Source organism: Lepeophtheirus salmonis, chromosome 2 (genome assembly GCF_016086655.4).
Source record: "Lepeophtheirus salmonis chromosome 2, UVic_Lsal_1.4, whole genome shotgun sequence".
Taxonomy (NCBI): Eukaryota; Metazoa; Arthropoda; class Copepoda; order Siphonostomatoida; family Caligidae; genus Lepeophtheirus; species Lepeophtheirus salmonis.
Window position 1 is genome coordinate 4,702,560 of NC_052132.2, and position 26,107 is coordinate 4,728,666.

The window sequence follows — 26,107 nt, forward strand, 5'->3', positions numbered from 1 at the left end:
TTGTTACTCCGGCCAATGACGTGTATTAACAGTAAGATGATATTTTTAATAGATATATAGACAAATTTGTAGCAAAATCTAAATATAACTTTTTAAAAATTAAAATGAGACTTAAGACGGTATTTATTGAATACTACTTGATACCACAGAAACGCAGTGATATTCGAATTATATCTAATTAATGGATATTGAACATTCCGATGAAATGGTTAGATCAATTAGGGACAAAAAAAGTAAGATAACGCGATAACAATACCTTATCTTTGGCTATCTAATAGTTAATTTAGTATTGTCCGCTGCTAGAATATTTGCCGCTCTATATTTGAAAGTGGGGCAGCCATATTATATAATGACGACGTCATCTATAACGCAACCTTTCAATTTTATTAAAAAATATAACACTAAGTCTAAAAAAGTAAGTGGGCAATCACCACTTAACCTCTATTGTTACAGTACGACTGGTCTGTAGTCTTCACTATGTGAATATGAATGAAAGATGTTGTAATAACAATATAGTTTCTGATAAAAAGTAAAGGTAGCAACATTTTTATCAAAAATGAACTGAAACAATCCCCAAAATCAGTTGGTAGATATTTGGTCAATTTCCCACAACAATCCCCATTAAAATTCCTACTGTGAATAAAAAAAGAAAACCCACAACTCAGTATATTGAAGAAGTGTAAACAATTTTTCTACCGTGCAAAGTCCCTAATAATCTAAATACTGTATAATACTTTCGGAATATAACCATGAATATAGCCTTTTTCGGATACAATTAAGCTTTTTATAAAGAAGGTGGGAAGGTTTAGTTTTGTGGCTACATAATTTATTTAATTTCACCCATCACCAAGTTAAGTGTAGCTTTATTAATTAGGCTTGCATAAGAATAATAATCTACCCTGTATTCTTAATAGGATGAATTTCAAATTGTATTTATTCTTATATTAGAGGAGTACAGGGGATAAAGTAATAACTTATTACTAATAAGTCATCTCTTATGAAGTAGTGTTCATAACTTTAAACTTTCCCCATTGATTTATTATTCAATATTTTTTTTGGAATTGTTCACAACGTAATAAGAACTTATTCTAATTCAACCAATCAGTGTTGATGACACATCTGACTCTACGTTTTATGAATTTAACAAACATAATACAAAAGATTTCGTTTCTTCGTTTAGAATTTGTGTCATTTCATACTCTTATTTTTTGATAAAATTATCAATTCAATGTATTTAGTAATTCATCACTATTATCTTAATAATTTGGTAAAAAGAAAAATACAAAAGGATAGATAGCGGATGTTTTTCAAATTTTTCCTTCACCTTTGGCAGCTGAGGTTGAGAGTGGATAAAAAGCTAGTCGTGAATACAGTATGAATTAGTGTTATGTCGGTCCTGATTAATTTGGTTTATCCCAGTCTTAGGACCGGCCCTATTGACGAAAAAACCCCTCAATGACGATTCGAGCGATTGCTTTTACTTTCTGTAAGGACCCGACAAGTTTGATTGGATCGGACCGGACTGCGATTCTCGGTCCTAAATAAAGACCAGCATAACGTTAGCGTGAGTCACGGTGTAAGTAAGGTATCACCATGCTAGACGTGCTAGATACATATATATTTAATCGACGGCAAGGTTGAAGGCCTTCCATTGTTTGGTCATTTAAATGCATATAAAGCTTGGGTTAGGCTTCCAAGATGGGCTACGTCAACAATGCTGACGTCAGATGAAATTCTCTAACTTATAATATTAAATAATAAATAAATTTGAATAAAAATATTCCTTAAAGTTATAAATCAGTCGTATATTTCGTTTAAGGATATTTGATTTCACGAATATCATTATAGTTTTTTTCAATCATATAATATAAAGTAATACAATGTGTTTGTTAATTGTATTTGATTTCATCTTACGGTAATCAGTTTTCACAAAAGCTTTGATAAAAATAATAATTATTTATATATTAATCCTTAATGCAATTTCTGGTTGCATAATTAATTTTCAGTTTATAACAAACACGGTAGTATTATTAATTTTTTCATAACTTATTGAATATAATTAAAATATATATTAATTTTATACATTAGTATACAACCATAAAAACATCCTTTTAGGGAGTGATGCATTAATTTAATAAATGAATGAGAGGTACTATTAAAGATATTGATGCAATAATTGATCCTGCTCCTGCAGGTTGATGCTCTTCTTTGTCACAGTTATTTGGAAGTTGAACTGAAAGAGTTTAAAAAACGAAAATATATTGGAATTTATATTTTATTTATGTCATATATACTTTAAATCAAAAATATGAATTATGAAGCTTTTGGATTTTAAGTGAGTTTCCACATCTATCAGACGTGTACACGTCAATGTATTTGGAATGGATCATTTTAAAGAAACAAGAAGCAAACAAAATATCACATTTAATTATGATAGGTTTAAAATTGTCTACTGCGTTGTGTTCATATTTTGACTTGATACATTTTTAGGGATAGGAGTTTTGTAGAGAAATGGTACAATTTTATTCTCCTTGCACTCTACGAAGTCCCATCCTTAGTAATTTTTTAATCGAAGGAGTGTGAACGAGTTAACATGAGCTACATACATACATGTTTTTAAGTTCCATTATTATTTCAGTTCTCATGTCTTCTTTTTCTCATATTTACCTTTTTTGTATATCACGCAACCTTTCTTCCGGGAAAAAGAGAGGGGAAAACCCCAGAAAAAATGATTTAAATCTGTTGATAATTAGCAATTTCTAGGCTACTCCTTCCCAACTGGGGAATACTTATTCACTAATTAGTAAAAAAAATTCATTGTTTATCCTTTACGGTTTTCCCTCACTTGGACAAAACTATACCTTGTACGTTGTTGTCAGCAGTGGATGTTTCTTATTCTTTTTTCCTAAGTAGTGGTATGAATGTTGATTGGTTGAATTAAAATTGGTTATTGTTAAACCACTTATTTTTGGCCTTTTCCCCATGTTTATTATTGGAGGAAAGGTTGTGTGATATAATAAAGGTAATTATTTGTTTAATTCATTTATTTCTAGGAACTCTTCTTCCTTTTGTTAGTAAATGGGTTTCATGATTTATAATTTTACTTCTTTAGAAGAGTAAAATTACCACAAAAACATAAATTTGTAAACACGATCATGCAATTTATTGTGGTATTTTGACTCCTTTACAAACAAGAAAACTGTTAATAACAAAAATTCTTCATTTTAAATGGACAAATTTGAAGATTATAACGAAAAATTTCTTAGAAATAAATGGAACTTTGGTCTGTTCCAAAATTATAAACGTTGTTTACGTGTACTAGCACGATAGGTCATAATTAGTGTTGTGTCAGTCCTTATTTATTAATTCCGGTCCGATTTTAGGACCGGTACTATCTGTAAGACCGACGGCCCTTCGGACTGTCAGTAATAGAACTTATTTAAGAAAAAAAAAAGAAATAAAGTTGAGTGAAAGTCATCTTTATAAGTTTGAGAACTGATATGCAGGACTGAACTGAATGGGACTTCAGTCTTCATTCCTAAATAAAGACAAACACAACATTAGTTATGATGCATTATATTTACTCTTGACAGTCCCTATTAATTGGCAATAAGTACAATGCATATGATCGTTTATCGCACTTTGTTAATATTTTATAAAATATTAATAGTTAAATATTCACAATTTTAGCAAAATGTATGAGATCTGATCTGGAGTTACAGAAGATCAGAAAATAAAATATTGAATCGACTCCTGAGTTTCGTAAATTTGAAATCACAGACTCACATTTTGAGTGCAGTCGAGACAACACTATTTAAAAAGTAAAAAAAGCATCAGAGACACCAGAACCAATTCATACGTTTTACAAAAAGAACTTTACATTTAGATTACGTCAAAGTCAAGCAACTTTAAAAAAATGGGCCCCTCCGTTCCGGCACCTGTGTATAAAATTGTACCATAATAAAAATGGGATATAATTACGTCCGGCTTGTTGCATTAGGGTTTTAATGATGTCCAATTGTCCAGAGGAAGTCTCTTTGAGTTTTTCTTCAGGGTAGCACTCTCTCAAAATTCCACCACATCCCTCCAGGATCTAAAAAGTGTATGAGAAAAGTTAATTGAAAAATATTTATCATTTGAGTTTATTTTTTACCGTGTAGAATTCACAAAAAATCTTTTCCACTTCTTTAAAGGCCTTTGGATTGCTGACAATCTTTTCAAATTTACTTTGAAATAAATTGGTTTTGTTGATACAAGCTCCATATCTACAGTTATAAAGACAAATTGATTGTATTTGGAATGAGCGTTTCATAATTAATTGAATTAAATTACTTCATGGATATTTCCTTAATTTTTTTCTCATCACAAATGTCTGAGCCACTAAAGGAATTCATCTTATACTTTTCATAAGTATCACATGCATTTAATTTAAGACCACTATCCTTATGTGCCCCTATTAATTGCTCAAATATCTGAATTTGAAGAGCCTTGAATTGTCTAAAATGAAGAAGAAAACATTAAATTAACGGAATAAATTGAAGAAATATTGTGATTTAAAGAAATACTTCATTTGTTGTTCGTGATAACATTTGTTGTACTCCTCACTACAGTCCTCAATGATTTCTTCAATATATGAGCAAAGAAGCCCTTGGGTTTTTTCAACTTGACTGGATTGAAAGGCTTGTTCTTTTTGGGTCACACATTTCTTTCTTCGTACCTCAATCTCTTGTATTTCACTCTCTGAACATTTGCTTACCAAACCTTTTCCGTAAAAATAAAATTAGGGACATTTATATATAATGTTTGGGGAATCAGAAACATATTAATTATACAATAACTTGTCTTTTGCTTTATTCATTGATTTTGAAAATGGAATAGTGTATTACGAGTGGTACAAAGACTTTGGATATCTGCGTCCTCTAGTAGTTAAAGATGGTGTGTTACTTTGTTCAATGAATATTCTATGCTTGGAACGAATTCTCCTGTACCCCTTCCTTTTTTTAGCCCACTAAGGGATTTAGAGAGATTAAAATAATATGAAACGTTGTAATATTAAAAAAATAAAAAAAATTATATGGTCACCCTGATAATCTGAAGAATGTTTAGAGGAAGAGCATATTAGTTGTCATGAAGTATCATTAAACTAGGCGCGATTAGCTATAAAATTCTGAATTAGACTCTAAGTAACATTAGCGGCCTCTTAAATGATCTAAGGAGGGAGAAACTGAAGTTATACTATAAAGAGGGGAACCTTCTACATTTAAAATAACACTATTGAAGAGAATATATCACAATGGCATGAGAGTTGTTTACTTATACTTGTTTGTTAGAAGAGGAAAAAAGTGACGTCATACTATTTTTTTTTGTCAGCATATTTTTTTTCTCAAATACCCGCGCATCTCGTCTCTTCTATTTCTTCTTTCTCAATAGATGAAAATAAAAATATTATTTTAAAGGAAAGAGTGGATTTTTGCATTCTTTAGCTAAATATATGGGTATAAAAGCTGTTACGATTATTATGTTATTTTTGAAGAGTGAACATCAAAGTATGAAGTAATCACTAGTATTTATTTGTTGAACTTGCAGATCCACATCGGAGTAATTTATTTCCTTCCTTACAGCTAATTTAATGACACGTCATAACAGCTAAGCTACTTTTTCCCCAAACATTCTTCAAATTGTCTGGGTGGCCACGCTAATTTTCGAAGTTTTTTAAGCATACGTGCAGATCATATAATTTTCAACTAAGGTTAAGACATTCATTGCACGATTATTTAAATTCAATCCTCTCTTTTATTTCATAACTATTCTAATAAATAAAATATGTTTTAAACAGCCTCAGTTGGCCACAAACTAAGGAATGGGAAAAGGATTTCACGTTCCATATATGCACTATTCCTGGAATTATTCATGCCTATTCGATATGATCAGTATAATTGTTGTTTGCTCAGATATTGTTCTCTTCTGACTTTAAAATATATCTTGTTCTTTTCTCATGCTTTGTTGTATTTGTAACACCGTAAATGAATTAACTCGAACTCCTTCAAAGATAGGTTCATGATTATTGAACTGGAAATCCAGCTCCTTTAAAGTGGTTTAAGTTATGTAAGCACATATTGTGTAGAATAAAGCCCATGAATACATGTGATGATTGGTTAAATGATGATATAATTTCCTATTATATAAATATACCTATGCATAATTGACCAAAATAACTTTGAAACAAAATGTTAAAAAAACCCCTTGAAAATATAAATAGTCTATAGTAAGGACAAATACTCTTTTTATTTTTTACCTTTTTTGTAAATTCATCATTAACTTTTTTGACCAAATACCCGTTTCTGCGTATAATACTTGCGTTTATGAAATACATTCCTCCTCATCTATTATTATTATATATGTATATTTTATTATCTACTTCATGGTTGGATTGTCCATTGAAAATGCCCACTATTATAATTAAGCACTTTATTGAAACTTTTTTTTGGACTAGGCTTATTTATGAAAAACAAACCTGCATCTCATTTATAGCCGGGTAAAAATGTAAAAAGTCTTAAAATCCTCACTAGCGTAAAAACCACGCCGGAGAAAATGTCAAAAAATAAATATATGGGAAGATTTGAAAGATGTCATCTCTGCTGACAGAGATAACTATACACTCTAGTGCTCCTCAAGACTAACTTTTTGAAATAAAAAAAGATACAAGTATTTTCCTTTCAGCTGTTTTCATAAATTGACCCTTGTATGATTCAAAGGGGATGATTCTACGTATTATGAACTTAAAAAGGGTATTACATGTGATTTTTTTATTTATTAATTTATATAAATCCGGGGCTTTTGTTTAAAATTCGTGTATTTCCGTGCTTAATCATTAATTATCATATTGATAAAATTAGCAATTCTCTGTATATACAAAGTATTTCGCAAGTAATTGACACTGTTGGTAACGAAGGTGACTATATATAAGATGAGACAAGAAGGATCTTCTAAGGCAGTCTGGTTGGTGTTAGTGAGAAAAGTAACCAAAGTGACGAAAAAAGATCACAAGATCAATATTTGTTCACTTATAATTGTTTATGCGACAACTTTTTTGTCTGATAGGGCGGAGAAGAGGGAACCATCAAGATTACTTTATTATTAATTGCACAACCTCCATGAATCCTTGAATTAAACACAAAAAGTTAATCTTATTAACGGAAGAAAACATTGAATGAACCAAGAGGAAAAATAATAAAATGGCGTGATCAATTGTACTAACAAAACAGTGATTCCCAACCTTTTTATGACTGTGGAGTCCCTAGGGGTTATTTTGGGGGAACATCTCAGTTTTGGGCGAATATTTGGGTCTAGGATTTTATTTGAAATTTGAAAATTAAATTTAGAATTGAGAAAAGAGAATTCTTGATTACCTTTGATAGCTTCATGGAGACTTGGTCGGGTTTTCACGTTGCCAAAGTAATCTCCCAAAACCCCCGACGTATGAATGTAATTGCAAGGGATGGTTATATAATAGTGAAGTCATCATTTTTTTAGGCGGGGGGAAGGCGTTGGACTTTCCCCCAAATTTGGCAAAGAGCTTATTTTAAAACCGACAGTATACTTTTTTTTTTTAATTTAAGAGTTAAAATTTTTGGGAAGAGACTAAATTTGAACGAATAACTAGACCTGTTGTGAATACTTTTAGCGTTAATTTTTTTTGAGGGTGTAAAATTTGAAGGAATAACTTTTGGTGTAGAAGAATATTGTTATTGCAATAAATATAAAAATTCCATAAAAGTGGTGGAGGGCAATGGCCCCTTGACCATTATGCTTCCGGCGCTACTGCCTCAAGCTGATAGTTGTTTTTTTCGCCACATCGTTTTATAGCTTTTGGAATAATTTAAGGGAGCACTTGGAAGTAATATCAGAATGTACTTTTTTCCCAAAATTTACACTTGCGGAGATTTCTCTACTTTTCACATCTATAGTTATACAAGAGCATAATTATAGCTAATTAATAGTGATAAAAACCCGGTGTATTTTTTAGCTGCCTCGGTTTTTTTTTTGGAATTGGTAGTCTGAAGAATGAATTTTCTTTTCCTTTGCGGTTGTCATTATTATTTAATTTCTGAGTAGCTAACATCTTTGCCTAAATAGATGCAATTATACTCTAAGCCTGATTGAACATTCGTGTGTGCTCTTAATAGACGGAGCGTTCCCTGAGGATTTGTTGCGTTGTTATAATTGTAAGTCCTTTTTGAACTCGGTGTAGAATTGTGGGTTGACATCGAAGTAATTCTAGAAAATGTCCTTGCTTATATCCTATTCTACTTCTTCCCTTGTCACAGCTGATTGAAACTGATCTAATGTAATGCCAAGAGCATTATTCCTTCTCTCCTCCTAAAAATTCTTCAAATTATCAGGGTTACCGTGTTGATTTTCAGTTTTTTTTACCATGCTCATTCTACACTGGATTTTCATCATTACTAATTATACTTTTTCCTTCGTAGAATGATATATCTTGTTCAAATTTGATAATTCTAATATCAGGATTATTACCATAATTAGAACATGATATTCTTCCGGGTTATCTCTTTTTGGAACTCCGGGATACCAAAAAAATAATACTAGATATTATAATATCTGATTACATCTATGTACTTACAAAAAGCTATGGAATGTGGTAAGGCTTTGATGATATTTTTAAATAGAACTGGTGTAGTGATGAACGTACGTACCTTAATATTTGATTATAACATTATGATAAGTGATAATACACATATCATGACTTTATGTACGTAAATACTTGTGTTAAGCAAAAGATTTATGTTTCAAAGTTCTCACATGGTAATTACAAACAATAAATAAACCAAATTAAATTACCCAAAAGTTTATTACGTAAAAAATTCCTAAAAATAACTTCATTACTTTCATCATCTTAAATTAAATATATTGACATTTAAAAATATATATATTATTTATTTTTTCCTTAATATTCAAATAAGTGGGCATTAATACTAATTATATTTTTTAACAATAATAATTGGTTGAATATATGATGATGCAATAGATCAAATATCATTGTAAATATGCTTGTGAAGGGCCTAATTGTATACAGAATGAAAAGCATTTGAGTACAATGCACATATACTCAAATATCAGAGTTTAAAAAACAAATGATTAAAAAATACAATTAAAACAAAGCTGAGATGAAGCATTTGACGACAAAATAAGTAGTTGATTAAAATTATTATCAGAGTAGATACTCGACCAAACTGATTAATGATTCATCCAATGTTTTAAGTATTAAATATGTTATTCATTGGGGAAAGTTTTTTTCAAATTTTTCATCTTTTAAAGTCTGGCATCTATCCCTATATATATATGAAAGGTAGCTGGGGCAGGAGTGTATATATCCGAATGTAACATTTCCGCTTGATTAGATCTATCAGCAAATATTCAAATATCTTTGAATAAGAATTATTAATTTGATAGAATTCACATTACCACATGCAAATAGTATCATATTAAATGCTAATGGGTAGTGGTTTTCGAACAGTGTGTCTGGAGGAAAGTTCAAGTGTGCCGTACAATTTGAGACAACCAGACATTATTTGCAATAGCTTATAATATTCCGAATTATTGGTTTAATTAAAATAGGTGCGTCAGGAAATGTTTTGTAATTTTTTTTGAAATATTTATTTTTTCGTGTGCCAAAAAATGTTTATTTGTCTTTTGGTGTGGAGGTTTCGTGCATTATCATCCAGTTATCGTATTTAATTCCAGATAATTAGTTTGAACTTGAAGACAGGATTTTGAAGTTTTTGAACTTATACTTACGTAAAATTTTGTAATTTTACCTCAATATACTAGATAAAAATATAACAAAATCATATTTCAGTTGGGAAAATTCGTTTGCAAAAAAGAAAGATCCATCTTCCAACGTAATATCCACATACAAAGGAGCTTGCGGTGTCTCTGAGGGAACAAATGTCGGAGTCTCCCTAGAGTGGCCAGCTACTTGAGATGCAAAATCGTCAACCGAAGACAGCAAAGAGCCACAGATACACTATACGAAAAAGATTCTAACTTATCTTGAGAAATAACTTAAACCATCTTTTCTTGTAATCCTTAAAACCATTCTTTAAGTTTCAAACTTTTTGATATTATCTGATAAAGTGCAGAAACGGAAGAAGTAATAAAAAATTATATAAATGAGAGAAAATTCGAGCGATTATATAACTCTTCTAAAATGGCGAGTGCGCTCCGCTCGTTATTCAAAACAATAATTCTCACTCAATATTTTATTAAGTAAAAAACATATTTTCTAATTAATTATGTGTCTGTTAGAGAGTGAGAAAATGTCCATTACGTCTATTTGTGGGGCCTAAAAGGCTAAGTTTTATAACCATTAAAACTGAGGGTGTACCGATACATCGGAATCAGCAAGAATCGGCCTTTTTTGAAGTATCGGAATCGGTTTACTTAATGATAAAAAAAAAAAAAAAAAAAAGTGAGGACCACAATAAAAACACAACTTCGATGTCAGACTAGGACTCCTATCAGTAGAAATCCCGTATAGAAATATTTTTTCTTTAATTCTAATATGTAATAAATGCAATAATAATAGACCTACATAACTTAAATCAGTTCCATTAATTGAAAATGAAAGTATATCCATTAGTGCAGGCAATATAAATGAGACAACAAGGAATACATTGACTATTGAGCACAGAGAGGAACTGAGTTTTTAAATTAATTATAATGATAATTTTTATTGATATATTTATGTCTTTTTTCGTCAAGTTCTATTTAATAAAAAGTTAAACATTAAAAAAAATAAATCATCTTTTTATTGTAATTTCTTTATACATAATACTCAAATGGGATGAGTATCGGAATCGTTCAAAAAGATGGTATAGGAATCGGCTGAAATTTTCGTATCGATACATCCTAGATGAAAACTCTTATTTTCATTAATATTAAGAAAAATAGTCAACTATTGGATGTCCAAATGGGACCAATAAATAAAAGGACTTAATATATCCCTTTATTACCAAGTTTATTAAATATATGATCCTAAAATGTATTAAAAGTAAGTTATTACATCGTTAGACAATCTTTTTTCCATATTATGGATAGAAATTACCTATTACAATTAAAATAATAATATATATAGTTATATAGACATATATTATAAAAATCCTACTTTTTTAGTCATTAATCGATTAAAAAAAAACCCACAAATCTAACCATTTTTAGGGATTTTTAGTATATATTAATTTGATTTAACTAAAATATCAGTGTAGATTATTAGCTGTAGGTAATATCCAGTGCAGATATTAAGTCTTTTTTTTTACTATTAAAGCCATTTTATAAGGTTTCATAAAGATTTATTGGAAACCTGTCCAATTTGTGTAGTAAAAATATCAACTTTGAGCCCAAATTATGACGTCAGTCATTAGGCAACACGGCTATAGCTTGAGATTGCATTGTGATTTAATTTTTTATAACTGTAAAATATAAGGAACATTTATTTATCATGTTCATTTCATATTTATAAAGGAAATGATTGAAAATACTCAATTTTTAGTTCTTGTATTTTCAGGTTTGTGTGTTTGAATTAACAACGTCCTCTTTTGTTCTAGTATGTGCTAGCTCTGAGATTACTATATATGGTCTTCCTTATCATTTTTCATCAAAAAAATTGCATTGTGTTGCATTTAACACTCTCAATCAAATGAAATTTTTTTTTTTTTTTTTTTTTTTTACATATTTAAAAATGAACGTAGTCAGGGTTAAAACTTGAATTGATTTCAAAATCAAAGATCCGAGACCTAACCTGGACTCGAAATCAAAGATTTGAGACTATATTGAACTTGAAGGCCATAATTAACAAATGGTTATTGTTGGATATGTTTAAAAAAACTAAAACGACTGCAGTCCTAATAAAATTCGACAGTCCTAGGACCGCTTCTTATCCGTCTTTAATTGTAACTACAACAGATAAAATGACGTGGTTTACAAACTACGTTCACATTTGGTGTGTGGCTAGAACGTATATATTCTTCAATCCTAAATAGAAGTGAACAAAACAAAAATATAGCACGGACCGTTGAACGGTAAAAAAGATCAGACCGATAAAAAAATGTGTGTAATCAAAAAAGATTGATTAGGAAATCAATCCTAGGACCAATCCAACACTACAAATGGTCTTACAATCATTTCAATTTTCTCACTGGATATAAAGGCCTATCCGCCAATGCACATTTTATAAACTTGGACAAAAACTCAATTCGAATCAACATAAGAGGCAAAGTGTTCACTTTAAATGTGAAATATTACAATCGAGCTTTGGTTGGTGACATTAGTTATTATAATGTATTTATACTGGACTCAAGAATAACCATAAAACTTAAATTCATAAGTATATAAAATCGAATATATAACTATAGACATGAAAATAACTGGAAAGAAATATGAGCATTTGATAAAGGTATTAAGGACTTGGACTTGTGAACTAAGATTTGAGACTTTTGGAGTTGCAACTTACTTCTACGTCTGTAACACACCTTTTGTAACTATATCCTTTTAATATATAAGGACTACAGGTATATTGGAACAGGGAAAACACTATACAGGGACCTACCTTATTTTTAACCAACTAAGTACTATTTTTTTCTATTAGTGAATAATTGTGAAATGAAAGACAATATTGAATTTAAAACAATTATCTAATAAATGTCATCAGGAATTAAAAACACATTTATATTACTTATTATTCTGACTACATAGAATAAATAGATCAACCATAAAAAATATTTGAATTCCTTAAAACATTCATAACATGACTCTTTTAATCTAATTCCTTATTTCATTTCATATCTGTGACCCGTCTACACAAAAGCTAGCTAGAATGAATTTTCTCAAAATTGCGTGTGAATTACATTTGTACTCTTCGACTAATTATCGATAATTTTGTATCAATTCTTTGGGAATGCCGCAAGTTGCACATAAAGTAATCAAAATTGATCGTCACAATAGAAGAATGATAAATTGATAGATTTTATGTGAAGGGATGTATCAGGGCCAATATAAGTCTCTTAAATCAAATAAAGATTCTAAATTATAGCTAAAATCCTTAACTGGCTTAACTCATCTCACAAATTTGAATGTAGAAGTCTATAATTGACTCAAATATTTCTATGAAATATTGGACACTATATGTTGTATATATGAAGTAAAAAATTTATAAGGATTTTATATTTTTCTTGATTTTTGTACAAAATTGTTTTTATGTTGATGCAAATAAAAGGTCCTAAGTTGGTCAAAAAGGGAAGGAAAAAAGGGAAAAGGTGGTGTGTATTTAGAACATCCCTTGATACATCACATATCAACGTCGTAATATGATTGAAATTAATTTAATGTATAGAGAAAAATAATTAATGAATAAATAATGGGTTGGCCATATTGTTGGTGTACCATATTGGATATGAGACCAATCCCAAATCCTTTTGTAGATTTATTTTCATAGGGATTAACGTTACTTGATTCATTACACATGTCATGTTCTTTAATTCATACATGACCTACATAAGAAAAATTAAACAAACTATGTATTATAGGTACCCATATAGAAGCTGAAAGGGGGAAAAAATTCAATGAATATAATTTAAACTTTTAAATTAGTACATGGTCAGTGACTTGGATTCCTTTTTTTATTTGGGTACCGTTAGTTTTTACTTCTTTTTTTAAAACAGATTGATTAATGTTGAATCTACTGTCCCGTTTTCGGGTTAATCATTTTTTTCCCCCAAAACAAAAATCTTTTTAGGTCATGCAAGGGCGTCAGCAGGATTCTCGTTTTTTTTTAGGTGAAATTTTTTTCCTCCGGCCCTAGGATTTATATTTTTAGCCCTCCTGTACAGTGACAAATATGAGGCTATGAGATAAAAAATGTACTTTTTATAATTATCAGTAAGCAATATTGTGCAGATTTTTACAAATAATTTCTTGGGTATAAGAAGTCTATAAAACTGTATGTATATGTGAAGTTAAAATTTATCGAAACATTTCTTAAATCCATGGGTTTTTAGCGAAAATTAATTTTTTTGAAAAAAAAAATGAAAACTTAGATTAAATTTTCTTTTAAAAAGCAAAAATTCCTTTATTTTTTGGGAGGTGGGGGAGACTACAGCATCCTTAGCCTAACTTCTACAGACCGTCTTGAAATAGCAATATTTTCCAATCAAACCAACTACATATTGTATGATGATGCTACACAAAATAAATCCTGTGAATGTCGAAATATACGAATCCTGATTATTCAATGACATATTTGGGTCAGTTTTAGGTATTATATTCAAATTTCTGGGAGTATTTGATATACCTAAGAATGTTAACTCCCAAATAAAATACCCATTTTGAAATTATTTCAGCGTGATCATAAATTTTCGATTCTTCAAGTACAATTTACGTTATCTCCAAAGTATTAATCAGAATAATTTATTGACATAAATCAACGATTAAAATTGTCAAAGAATACAAATAATATAATTCAGGGTGAATAATAATTCTAGATTGTTTTTTTGTTGACGGGCACCAAATGCTAATAGGAGTATGGAATGTTGTGTCAAGACAACCTAATACGAGACTAAGACTTTTTGAAGCCAAGATCAATACTTTGAGGAATCGAGAAAATTAGAAAAAAATAATTATGTTTTTTGTTTTAAGAAAATGAAACTCTTACCCAGTAGCTATGGGTTTGGTTTTGATACCCGAGAGGATCTAGACTTTTAATAATTCGTAGAAACCATCATCAGTAAAATACAGGAAATAATTTATTTAATCAGATGCGACAAGAAACCCATTCCAATAAATTTGGAATGTGTAATCGTGGTGTAAATAGTTGTTAACTCGTACTTTTAAATATTAGTTACTTAACAGGTGTTACTGGACAAATAAATATAGCAAAATGAAACTTGTTTAGTTTGCTATATCATTTTAATTAAGCATGATTCAACTTTAAATTATAAAAGGTGGGGAGATGTAGGAATAAAGAAATAAATAGATTGGTTTTCTCTACTTAATTTATGGATATTTTTTCTTTTAGGCAATTTAAAATAAAAATAAGACTTTGAATGATTCAAAATCAACAATTTGGTTTGAAGGATGAAAACCGATACAAGCAGGGCCTTTATTAGGATTTTTACTTTGAGAGAGGGGTGTGAAGATGCTTTTTGACAAATCTTTAACAATTTTGAAATAATGTTTTTCCTTATAAATGACAAATGAAATTTTAGATAAGCATTAAAAAACATTTTTTTTTAAATTTAACAGTTAAATTATTTTGAAAGAGACAAGATTTCGAACAACCTTTTTTAAAAGAAAAAACGAATTTCAAGAAAACGTACTTTAAAAAAAAAAAAAATTACCCCCAACCCCGTGAATACGAGTCCATCAAATTTCAATTTCAAGAATCACATCACCTGGATATAAGACTTTACAGTTGGAAAATGTAAAATAGTGACTAATTTTCCTATTGTAGAATGATTGAAGTAAAAGACTGTTCTTAGTATTATTATTTTTTTTTTGCTAGAAAAGAACCCTGGATTCAAATCCTATTATTAAAAAAAAACTAACTAACATTAAATACATTTTATATATTTATAATTGTGAAATGAAGTGAATAATGAATGATACCTAGTTTGCTCTAGGGGAAAACTTCCTGGAATCTCTTTGGTCTAACAGTTTTTTAACCACTTCTACTAGAAATAATATAATAGGTTTATTAACACGTCTGGCTATTTCATTATTATGCATGCAACTTTGAAGAGAAAAATAATTATTCCAAACATATTGAACGAATTGGCATTGATGGCTATATGTATAGAATATAGATAAAGGAAGGAAAACGTATAGTTTATCAGTCTAACTCCAGAAATATTTACGTACATACACACAAAGTTTTGCATACCTGTGCAAATAGATTCGTTGCAAGTTAGGGATATGATAGGGGAGTCATACCATTCATTACATAGATATAAACGATAATACACCTCATCCTTTGAGTTTTGTTACATTAATTATTATGTATACATAAATTGTACAAGGGTGCGGACCAAACCCCTGATTGTTAATTTATGTTAATTGTCTCATTAATATAGGAAGGTTTAGTGATTATGTTTATACATTCTGTTCAGTCATCCTTTGTGTAGAAACAAAGTATAACTAATATTTCGTTATTCCTTCATCATGAGTAAAGATGTTAGGATAATTGTAAAGAAAAAACAAAGTTTATTGATAAGAAAAGGAAAAACGGGTAATTCGTAGGCTCTTTCTTCTTTTTTGTTTATATTTTTATAAGTCGTGGTCTAAAAGAATAATTATCGCATATCTTTGGGGCCAATTCATTAAAAAATGTATAATAAAATAAATAAATTTTTAATTTATGTATAATTAATATATTTTCCCTGCACTAAGGCTATTTTAAATGTAGAAGGTTCTTCTCTTTACAGCTGTAATCCATTTTCTCCCTCAAAAATAATTAAAGAGGCAGCTAATATTAGTAAGTGTACAAATTTAGGTGTACCATATGTCTGACTCCCCCCTTCTTCTTATACTCTTGCAAAGAAATCATCTCTAATCATGAATGAGCAAAAAACCAAAAGGCTCAGATCTCCTAGATGCTGAAGTTGAGATTGCGAGAATAATGGAGATTGTAAAGTTATCCAAGAGCTGCTTGGTTTTGAAGATGGTCAAGATGAACAAAGATGCAGAAGACATCTCCAGGAAGCAAAAAGTTAGAGTTCCTGTCCAGCTTGGAGAAAAAGATCATGAAGGATCCCATCAAATCGAAACATCGCCTCGCCAACGATTTTTCCGTGCCTGCTACGACCATCAGGAGGCCGTGAAGGGCAACTCGGAATTGTCCACATACACGAGGAGACCACTCCAACGTCTGACAGAGGTCACGAAGGGCAGGAGACTCGAGAGGAAATAGATTTGGCCGCTTCCTCATCAGATTGGAACCCACTGGACTTGCTGTGTGAGGAACTTTAAAGAGGAAGACCAACAAAACTCCACACCTAAATGTGAGCTCACTGAAGGACGCCATAATGGTGGCAGGGGACAACTTGTCTTAGCAAGGCCTTCCGGGACCTTTAAATGATGAATTGATGATGAAAACTGTCATAAAGAGGGAACAAGTTTGGAAAAAACCTTTTTTACAAGTTTTGTTATTATTGAAGTATTTCTAAAGCAACCTCTGAAGTCCACGCTTTACTGCCCAACCTCGTATATATTTCTTGTTTTACCCTTGAGTATAACTTTTATTATAAAAACACTGTTAGATAAAATGTTTTAACTCAGAATCATGACATACAATATGGAAATACGTCATAAGTAGGTACTACTAGGAATATCTGCAAATATCAACTCAAATGTTATTTCATAACTGTTCACAAGACAACCAAATATGATTATGTAAAAAAATACATTTAGGATCACATTGATAATGAGCTACTTACATCCGGGTTGTTTATGATGGATATAAATTCCTCAGAGGTGTGTGATAGAGTCAGAGGATTCAAGTCTATATGAATTCAAAAAGTACTTGAGTCAGTCTTGTGACTAAAGTCGAACAACTTGATTAAGGCTACTCAAGTGCTGTTTGAGCCAAATAAGCAAATACCATTTTCCATTCACACGGAGAAGTATTATTATTACGATATCAATGCTTTCGTAACGATTACGTTATCAAAAGTGGCATATGGGGATGAAATCATGGGAGAGTCAAAACAATTTCGTGTTATAGCTTTACAATGCTTCTTGATGAAGAAAAAATACAGTTCAATCTAAGCAATGGGTTGAAAAGTTTTATGGGAACATCACAAGTAGTGCTGAAAATCGTATTTATTTTGGGGATGTTAAAAAATATATAAATTGTAATCCTTACAATTTGAGGAATGTTCTAGAGGAGAGCAGCCTAGCTGTCGTTTCATTAGCACAGCTACAATTAGCTCCAACGAGAGAGGAAGGGGAGAAGGAAATTCACAAGGTCAAAGGAAAAGAATGACTCCAATATGGGATTAAGTCAAGCTACTTTGTTTGCTTAACAGTAGAGTTCATGACTAATTTATCCAAGTAAACATATCTGGAAAACATCATTTGTTCTGTGGAGGCAAGAAAACAACTGAAAAACGCGCGGAAAATAAGTTTTACAATCAACGGGCAAACTTATAACTGTGCAACATATCCTCAAGTTTACTTTCCGTCTTTTATGAGCACACTCGAATGTTCCATCAGGTTTTGAATATACTTGAATTTAGTAGGAAAGGAAGATCACTACTCAGGAGTTAGATAATAATGACAACAGTTAAGGAAAAGAACATTCATTCATCAGATTACCAATTCAAAGAAAACGGGGCACCTAAACTATACACACGATTATCATCATTAACTATTAGTGTAGTCACGATATTAATAATTTTGTTGCGGTTCCGCTAACAAAATTACTATCGATTTAGCGATACTTTTTGATAATTCTTCGACTATTTATAAATAAATGTCGTTAGGGCCATTCGCACGTACTTACAGAGGCATCCACGAGACTTATTTGTTGGCAGGGGTTATCCCAGAAATGACACAATCTTATCTTACGTTATTGGTGAGACAATTTTTTGATATGACGTAATAGTTCTGGTTCCAATATCAATTTAGTACCGTATACTACCTTTTTAAATACGCAAGTACCCCTGTACAACTATAGTACTGGAGTACCGAAAAACACTTATAACTATGTATACCTATTGCTCCATTCCAAAAATGAAAAACGAACTAAATTATACAGAGACAATCATATTTTGATCTAATAATAATTCCGTCCTTAAAGGTTATAATTTATGATGATTTTCACACGTGAATAATTTTTATGCATCATACTTCTATAGACAGTCAAAGAGGTTTGCCAAATCAACTTATGTAAATGTTAAAATATAGAGTGTGATGCCATTACAAACAGATTTGTAAGTACATAATATGTGACGTAGACTCACATACCCTTTAAAATTACAATATCATTTTAATAATGACTTGAATGAACTTAAAGATATATGACAGTCAAATCATGATAGGAGCAAATCTCCCCTCCAGCAAAAACGTTGCTTTTATCAAAAGTGAAAAAACAAAAAATTATCCCACCTTTTAATTATTATTAAAGACCATTGAGGATCTGAACTATGAAATTAGACTATTTGCTATAAATTTCAATGTTGAACGGAAGGTATGTCCCCCCCCCCTGTTTGTTTGTTAGTCAACAGGATTACGACAAAAGTTACGGATCGATTATATTATTACAAATAATATGTATGGTCACAATAAGAGGCCATTAAATTTTTAGAGGTCAACTTCAAAATACATAATGGAACCATCACTTTGGAACAAATTGAGATACATCACTCAATTTGATTTAAGGGAATGGTTTTGCACTCTACCAAGTGCCCATTCTAATTTTTCCCTGTTGCTGTTTTTTGTCAAATGAAGATGTTATAAAGATATTCAATTTCCTCAATGTGGGGATTAACAAGCCCATTTCATTGAACGAATCTTCTTTCAACATTTTAATAGAATAGAAAAGATATGAGATAAGAAAAAAAAAACTCAAAAGGATTAAATAAATATTTGTATGCTTATATCTGTGAATTTGTACGAATTCTCAACATACAAATTATGCCCGAAAGTTGCACATTTCAGATGTTTTTTTTAAAGAACCATGTTGCTGGTATGAAAAGTAGTTTATTAAGTAAAATCTTTATGTCTGAGAAAATGTCGCTTTTATAAGCAATTTGCATACTACGAACGATTAATTTGGAAAATTCCGTACAATTTAGGAACATGTATTTAATGTGCCTCTTATGACATGGATGTATAGTACAGATGTAATTAATTAAATATATTTTTGATTCAAATTAGCTAATATCAGTTACCCCTCCTTCCTAATAAAATTTTTATCCCTCCTATGCGAACGTTTGCACATATTAGTCACAAACGAAAATCACCATTTCAGTTATACATTAAGATCGTTTAATCCCAGTTCAATCATATATACATTGTATTTATATGTACAAAAGATTGGATCCACATCTCTCATATGTGATACGTCCCAATGTTATATTTCAAATAATTCAAGCAAATCATTGCTTATTTTTATAATCTGTTAAGTTTTTATTCTTCTTCAAGCTTAAAAGTGGTCTAGCTGAGAATTGATTGGTTGAAATATACTATAAAATAAGAGTAAAGGAATTCACAGTTCCATATTTGTAGTATACATTTTTAATACAAGCCTTAAGAGCAAATGTCTAAGGAATCGTGATTCCATGATTATTTTATATCCATTTTTTAATGAAAAAATGACAAAATACCATAAACAAAGCATATTATCCGTTTACTCAGTAAAATAAACATTGGGTGCTTACGCTGAAAAAAAAAACAAATAAACATTTTTGAACATTAAAGTTAGGTGACCAAAACAAAATTAATGATAGTTATTTATACAACAATCATACTTCTATGAAAAATGAAGAGCTTCATTAAAAAAAAAAAAAAAAATCAAATGTAAAAGACCGTGAGGAATATAAAAATATTTAAAGCGCCCTCTATGTTGTTAATTGGTATTTTTATGACAACTACAATTTGAATGCGTTGGTCAACTACGACAGTCTCAACTTTTTCCTCACATCATCACTCTATAGTTTTTATTTCAATGAAAATAAATCACTTAATTAATAAAGTATATGAGTAAAAACTAAAATTTTGACTGGATTCCCTGACAATCCCGACACTTTGACAAATGTTTTGGAGGAGAGCAGCTTAGCTGTCATGAAGTTTCATTAGATCAGCTACAATCAGCTGAGAGGAGGGGAAGAAGGAAATAAACAAGATGGAACGACTTAGCTCAAATGACAACGTACCCGAAAGAAATTATTCTCTTGATCTCAATGTGCATAGGTTCGCGCCCGGTCGTTCCTACAGAATGAAATATACTTAATGTATATAGACTTCAAGTATGATTCCTTGCTCAGAGGAGTAAATATAACATTATAATCACTGCAACTCCATCTGACCATTTAAGGAATATAAAAAAAAATTGAGAAAAGGGAAATAATTTCTCCTATGTCGATCCTCATTTCTACTCTGAGTCCAACAAGGACTTACAATTAAAACTCCACAACAAGTCCTCAAGGTAACACTCCTCTTTTATGAGCACAAACAAATATTATAAAAGATATTTGAATATAATTGAATGTAGTAAAAAAGTTAGTTCACTACTCTGGAGTTAAATAATAATGACGTCAGTGCAGGATAAGAAACAATATTTTTCAGTTTACCAACAAAAAAAAACAAGCTAAAAATATACCCGATTTTTATCACTAATAATGCCGTTATTACCTCACACATTTGGAGTATCTTTTGTATAAGGAAAGGTTGAGAGATAAAAGTAAAAAATGAGTTTACTTTTTTGTAAGAGAGTCATGATTATCTTTAATTTTAAACGTGTTAACTACATAAATAAATTATGTAGTTCATTTTTTATTTGCAAAGATAATTAAATAATGTTTGTAGTTTATAAACTATGAAATCAATTTTATGTATTGTATATATATAGAAGGGTCTGTTTTATCCCTTTGAAATAAAAGTATATGCTGCAATCTTTAAAATAAGCATATGATAATAATATTAAGAAGGAAAGTCAAGGGCGTCCACAGCTATTCACAAAAAATGAAAAATTTTGAAAAAAAATTTAAAAATTAAATTTCATATATTAATTTTTTGAAAAAAAAAACAATTAAAAGAAAAAAATCCTTAACTTGGGGTGGACTACAGACCCTACGGCCCACCCCCTGCGGATGCCTCTCATAGTAAATCAACACTACTTAAAACTGTAGTATCTAATGAATTGAGCAAGGCCATCAAAGAAATATTAGATATTCAATGATATTTCCCAAGGATTATATAATTCCTTTACTAATTATATAAGAAACATATCAAGAACCTTTCAAAACAAATTATCCTTAAGAGATTCACGATCTGAAAGGTCACAATAGAACTACTTCTTATAGTCGGCCAAAATATGAACTTGTATAATGTACATATATACAAACCAATCAAAGTTATTTCATGTCCAGTAACAAATCATGAAAAATCCTCATCATGCAATTCTTGTTCCTCTCTTTAAAATTTTATAATTATAAAGTCATGCTCAGAGTAAACAATCCTCAAATAACATATTGATTATAACGGTTAAAATCTGGAAGGGATCAAAATAATCCAAATACCAACTGTTTATAAGTATATCCATAAATTACTTCTACTGAGACTGATTGAGAGGCCTGTTGTTGCACGTATTTCTTATATTAAAGAAAAACAGCTGCTGAGCGGATGAAAAAAGCGGGGTTGGAATAATATTTAATTAAAAAAAAAATTTGATTTGATGAGTTTTAGAATTAATTTTGTATATAAATCCCTTTTTTTCTATCTACTAATATAAATATTTTGTTGTTGTGGAATGTAAAACTACCAGCTTACTTTGGAGGGCATTTTGTTACACTTGCGTTTTTACAACTTAAACACCCCCAAAGTTATATATGGACCGCCACAAAATATGGAAAGCACCTCTGGTTTTTTGTCAGCTATGGGTTTTGCCTCATATTTGTGATTTAAAATTTTATCCGTTGAGTTTTTTTTGGTCAGTTGTGAACAATTTTCTACACTTAGTGAAGAATAATGCAACAGTTGCGAAGAATTGGCTAATTAATTATTCGTTAATTTCAAGCCCCTTTTTAAGAAAAGGTTGAGCAATGCTTGAAGATTCACGGTTTACTTCACTGACACAAAAATTTACAGTATATTTAGTGGTGATTATGTTTCTGTTTCTTTTCTTCTAAGGAGTGTTCTGAAGGGGGAAAAAATTAAATTCAAAATATCCATTTTATTAAGCTTTGAACAATTCTCAACATGTATTATATTATAATTTGGTAAGAATTGGACAACTATCAATTTATTTGGCCCTTATTTTGGAGTTTCTTTTTGGATGAAAGGTTGTGTGATATAATAAGGGAACCATCGTGATATGCATGCATATAAATTTTAAAATTCCCGCGCAAGGTACAAACTATATTAGTTCCCTATTTGACCGCTATTGTTTAATGGGATGCAAACGATATCAACATATTCCCTCTTCCCAATAAATCCGTTATCGTGGGACTCGACTTTGTACATCATATCTTGGAAAAATGTTTGATAACATGGTAGGAACTTTACAGGCCTTCTAGCATTTGCAAATATTAGATACGTATGGGACAAATACATTACAAAATATTATTAAAATGTTGATGGCATAAAATGGCAATTATCATATCATTCCCTTCAACGAAAAATAAGGACATTTACATTGTGTATAATAAAGTATATAGAATCCGATATAATCTATCTATGTATGAGGGTGCCATATGTTTCACTTCCTCTAATAGATCCATCTAAATTATATTTTCCTCCTTTGCACTATCTTATTTTTGTGGAGCAGACAATAAATGTGGAATTTGGAAATGAATATCTTTCACCTAATATTACTTTTGTCGAGGGATATTGATGCAAGGTTCCTATGGGCAAAGTGTGTCGATAAGATATTTCTTTGCTTTTGTTTACAATTGTACTAGCTATTTTAATGACATCATGGAGGAGCCAATTTAGGAGGAAATTTGATAAAACAAATTATATTAATACATAATATAGTATTTTATTTTCTCATCAGACAATAAATATTATAGTATAAATTTTTGCCCCTGACAATTACGGTACACAAATTATAAAAAAATAAGTTTTTTTTTTAATAAAAAATGGGTCATATCAAAAATTTTCAAATAAATATACCAAATCATTAATATTTAAACATAATCCTTCAATTATGCGTAAATTATCTCTAGAAGAAGACATAATTCTTGGAATAATATGAGTTAGCACTGGTCAGTAACACTGAACTTGGCTCTGTTGTTACGTCATTAAAAAGTTGTTAGCTAACGTCAACCAGACTGCGTTGCAAGTTTCTTATCGATACACCTTGTATATAGTCACCTTGTATTCATGGACAGAATAAAAGGGAATTTACTTTTATGGCAGTTGGAAAATAGGACGCATATTGCAAATGCTCATTTCATTTTTAAAATAGGGTTCATATTGTAAAATTAGAAATGTTTTTTTTTTTTTTTTTTTGCAAGAATGACTCATTTTTTGTTCTTATTGTTGCTTGATCTATTTGATTTTTTATATTTGCAATTGTAACATTGTTGCTGTTTTTCCATGCAAGTGATGTGTTTGTTGAACCGGAGCAAAACATACATAAGTAAAAATATAATTTCATTAAATACGAACATAAATTATAATAATCCCAACCAAGTATTTCCAGTTGGGTCCATAGTTGTGGCCCGTCAACACAAAAACAAGTTAAAATATTTTTTTTATAAATTGCCTCTCAATTACATTTTTATTCTGCTGCTAAATAAAGTTGATTTTTACACACAAATTACTTGTATTACGGATATATTTGATTGGCTTAGATTTGAATGAAAACACTCAATACAAAACCGTTTCATCCCATCAGAAACAAGGAGACAAATTGCTTCATGGAATATGTTAAATAGATCGGTTAGTTCTGGAATTGAAATTTAAGGACTGTTCCGCGCTAATACATGTTAGTTTTGTTAAAAACTTTACTAATTTTTTCTTTTAAAAATATATTTTAATTAAAAATCATCCGTAATATTTGTTTACAATATCTATTTGATGTATGAAAGCTTGAGTATCTAGGTGATACTCATGATTTGAACCCAAAATTGCCTTTGTATATGCAGTATTTAAAATACTACATTACGTAGCCAAACAGGCCAGATACAGACTACCCTGCACAGGCCCGAATAAGTATTAACTAGCCACGAGCTAACATGTCTGTCAAGTCCTATATATAATATATTGAACATCTTCCTTGTCTTGATTTTTGTTTCCAATTGTTTTATGTTAACAGTCTGAATTTTCACATGTTATAAAGTGAAAAACATACCACAACAGAGTGATGATGGTCAATGGGTAAAAGGGATTATGAAATGCTTCAATTAATGTGTGCCTCTTGGAAGTGGTTTTTCTATTACGTAGTAGGATATATGTTATAAAAAATTCCTTTCATAAGGGAAAAATAAGAAAATACCAAATCTGGAGGCCTCATAAAAATTACGTAATCCTCATACAAAAAGAACCGGGCTGTTTTTATCACTAAACCTTTCCTGTGGATAATAAGAATTTTATTCTATGTAAAAGGATAAAATATGATATTGGACTAACCTTTTCAAATCATGAATTAATGAGGGACTTTAATACCTGAGCTATAGATCTCTATGCGAAAGCATTTTGTAAGAGGATTGTTTGTTTGAATTTATGAGACTATTAACCTACTTATTTATAAGAAAAACATTGCTAATACACTCCACTTTAATTAATAAAAATAGATTCCACACCTTGTTATGAAAGGATGTTGCATTTACAAAAACTAACGATAGCTAAAGAACATAGTACTTTTGAAGGAGCGGCACGAATATAATAATGTAATAAAAGGTAATACCTGAGTTATATATATTTATACATTATCAGAATATCCCTTAGACTCATGGAATGACATTGAGACAAAATGGGGATTTTAAATGACCATTAGCAAAAGGTTATGTATATTTATATGTATTAAATGTAACTAAATACCTGGTATGATTCCGAAGCTTTCCTGTGAATGACTCAATTTCACAAACATCAAAAGAATAAAAGTATAGGACAACATGACTGCTCAAATTCTATTTTAGATGTGTACTATTTCAATACAAAAGTCAAAAATTGGACACACGTCTTATCAAAGATTCAAACACAACTATCGCTCACAATCACAAATTAAATAACATGTAATTTTTTTTTATAAATAATAGTACTACGTAAGAATACTCCTTCGATTCAAGTCAGCGTTTTGCATTGTGTGTGTTGTATTTTTAGTAGTAATATGTGTACGTACGCTCACAGGCACGGCAAAAAAAAGCCT

At 30.3% G+C, this 26,107-nt stretch overlaps 1 protein-coding gene across 1 annotated transcript; it reads right to left on the reverse strand.

Annotated features, from left to right (window-relative positions):
• Positions 1 to 1,784: 1,784 nt before the first annotated feature.
• Positions 1,785 to 26,107, reverse strand: LOC121132565 (uncharacterized). Its single transcript, XM_040727998.2, has 6 exons — positions 25,780 to 26,107; positions 4,566 to 4,761; positions 4,333 to 4,497; positions 4,154 to 4,265; positions 3,982 to 4,093; positions 1,785 to 2,233 (listed from the first exon to the last, which is right to left on the reverse strand). Exons 1-6 carry the CDS (start codon positions 25,853 to 25,855, stop codon positions 2,127 to 2,129), a joined length of 768 nt encoding a protein of 255 aa, XP_040583932.1. The 5' UTR covers positions 25,856 to 26,107; the 3' UTR covers positions 1,785 to 2,126.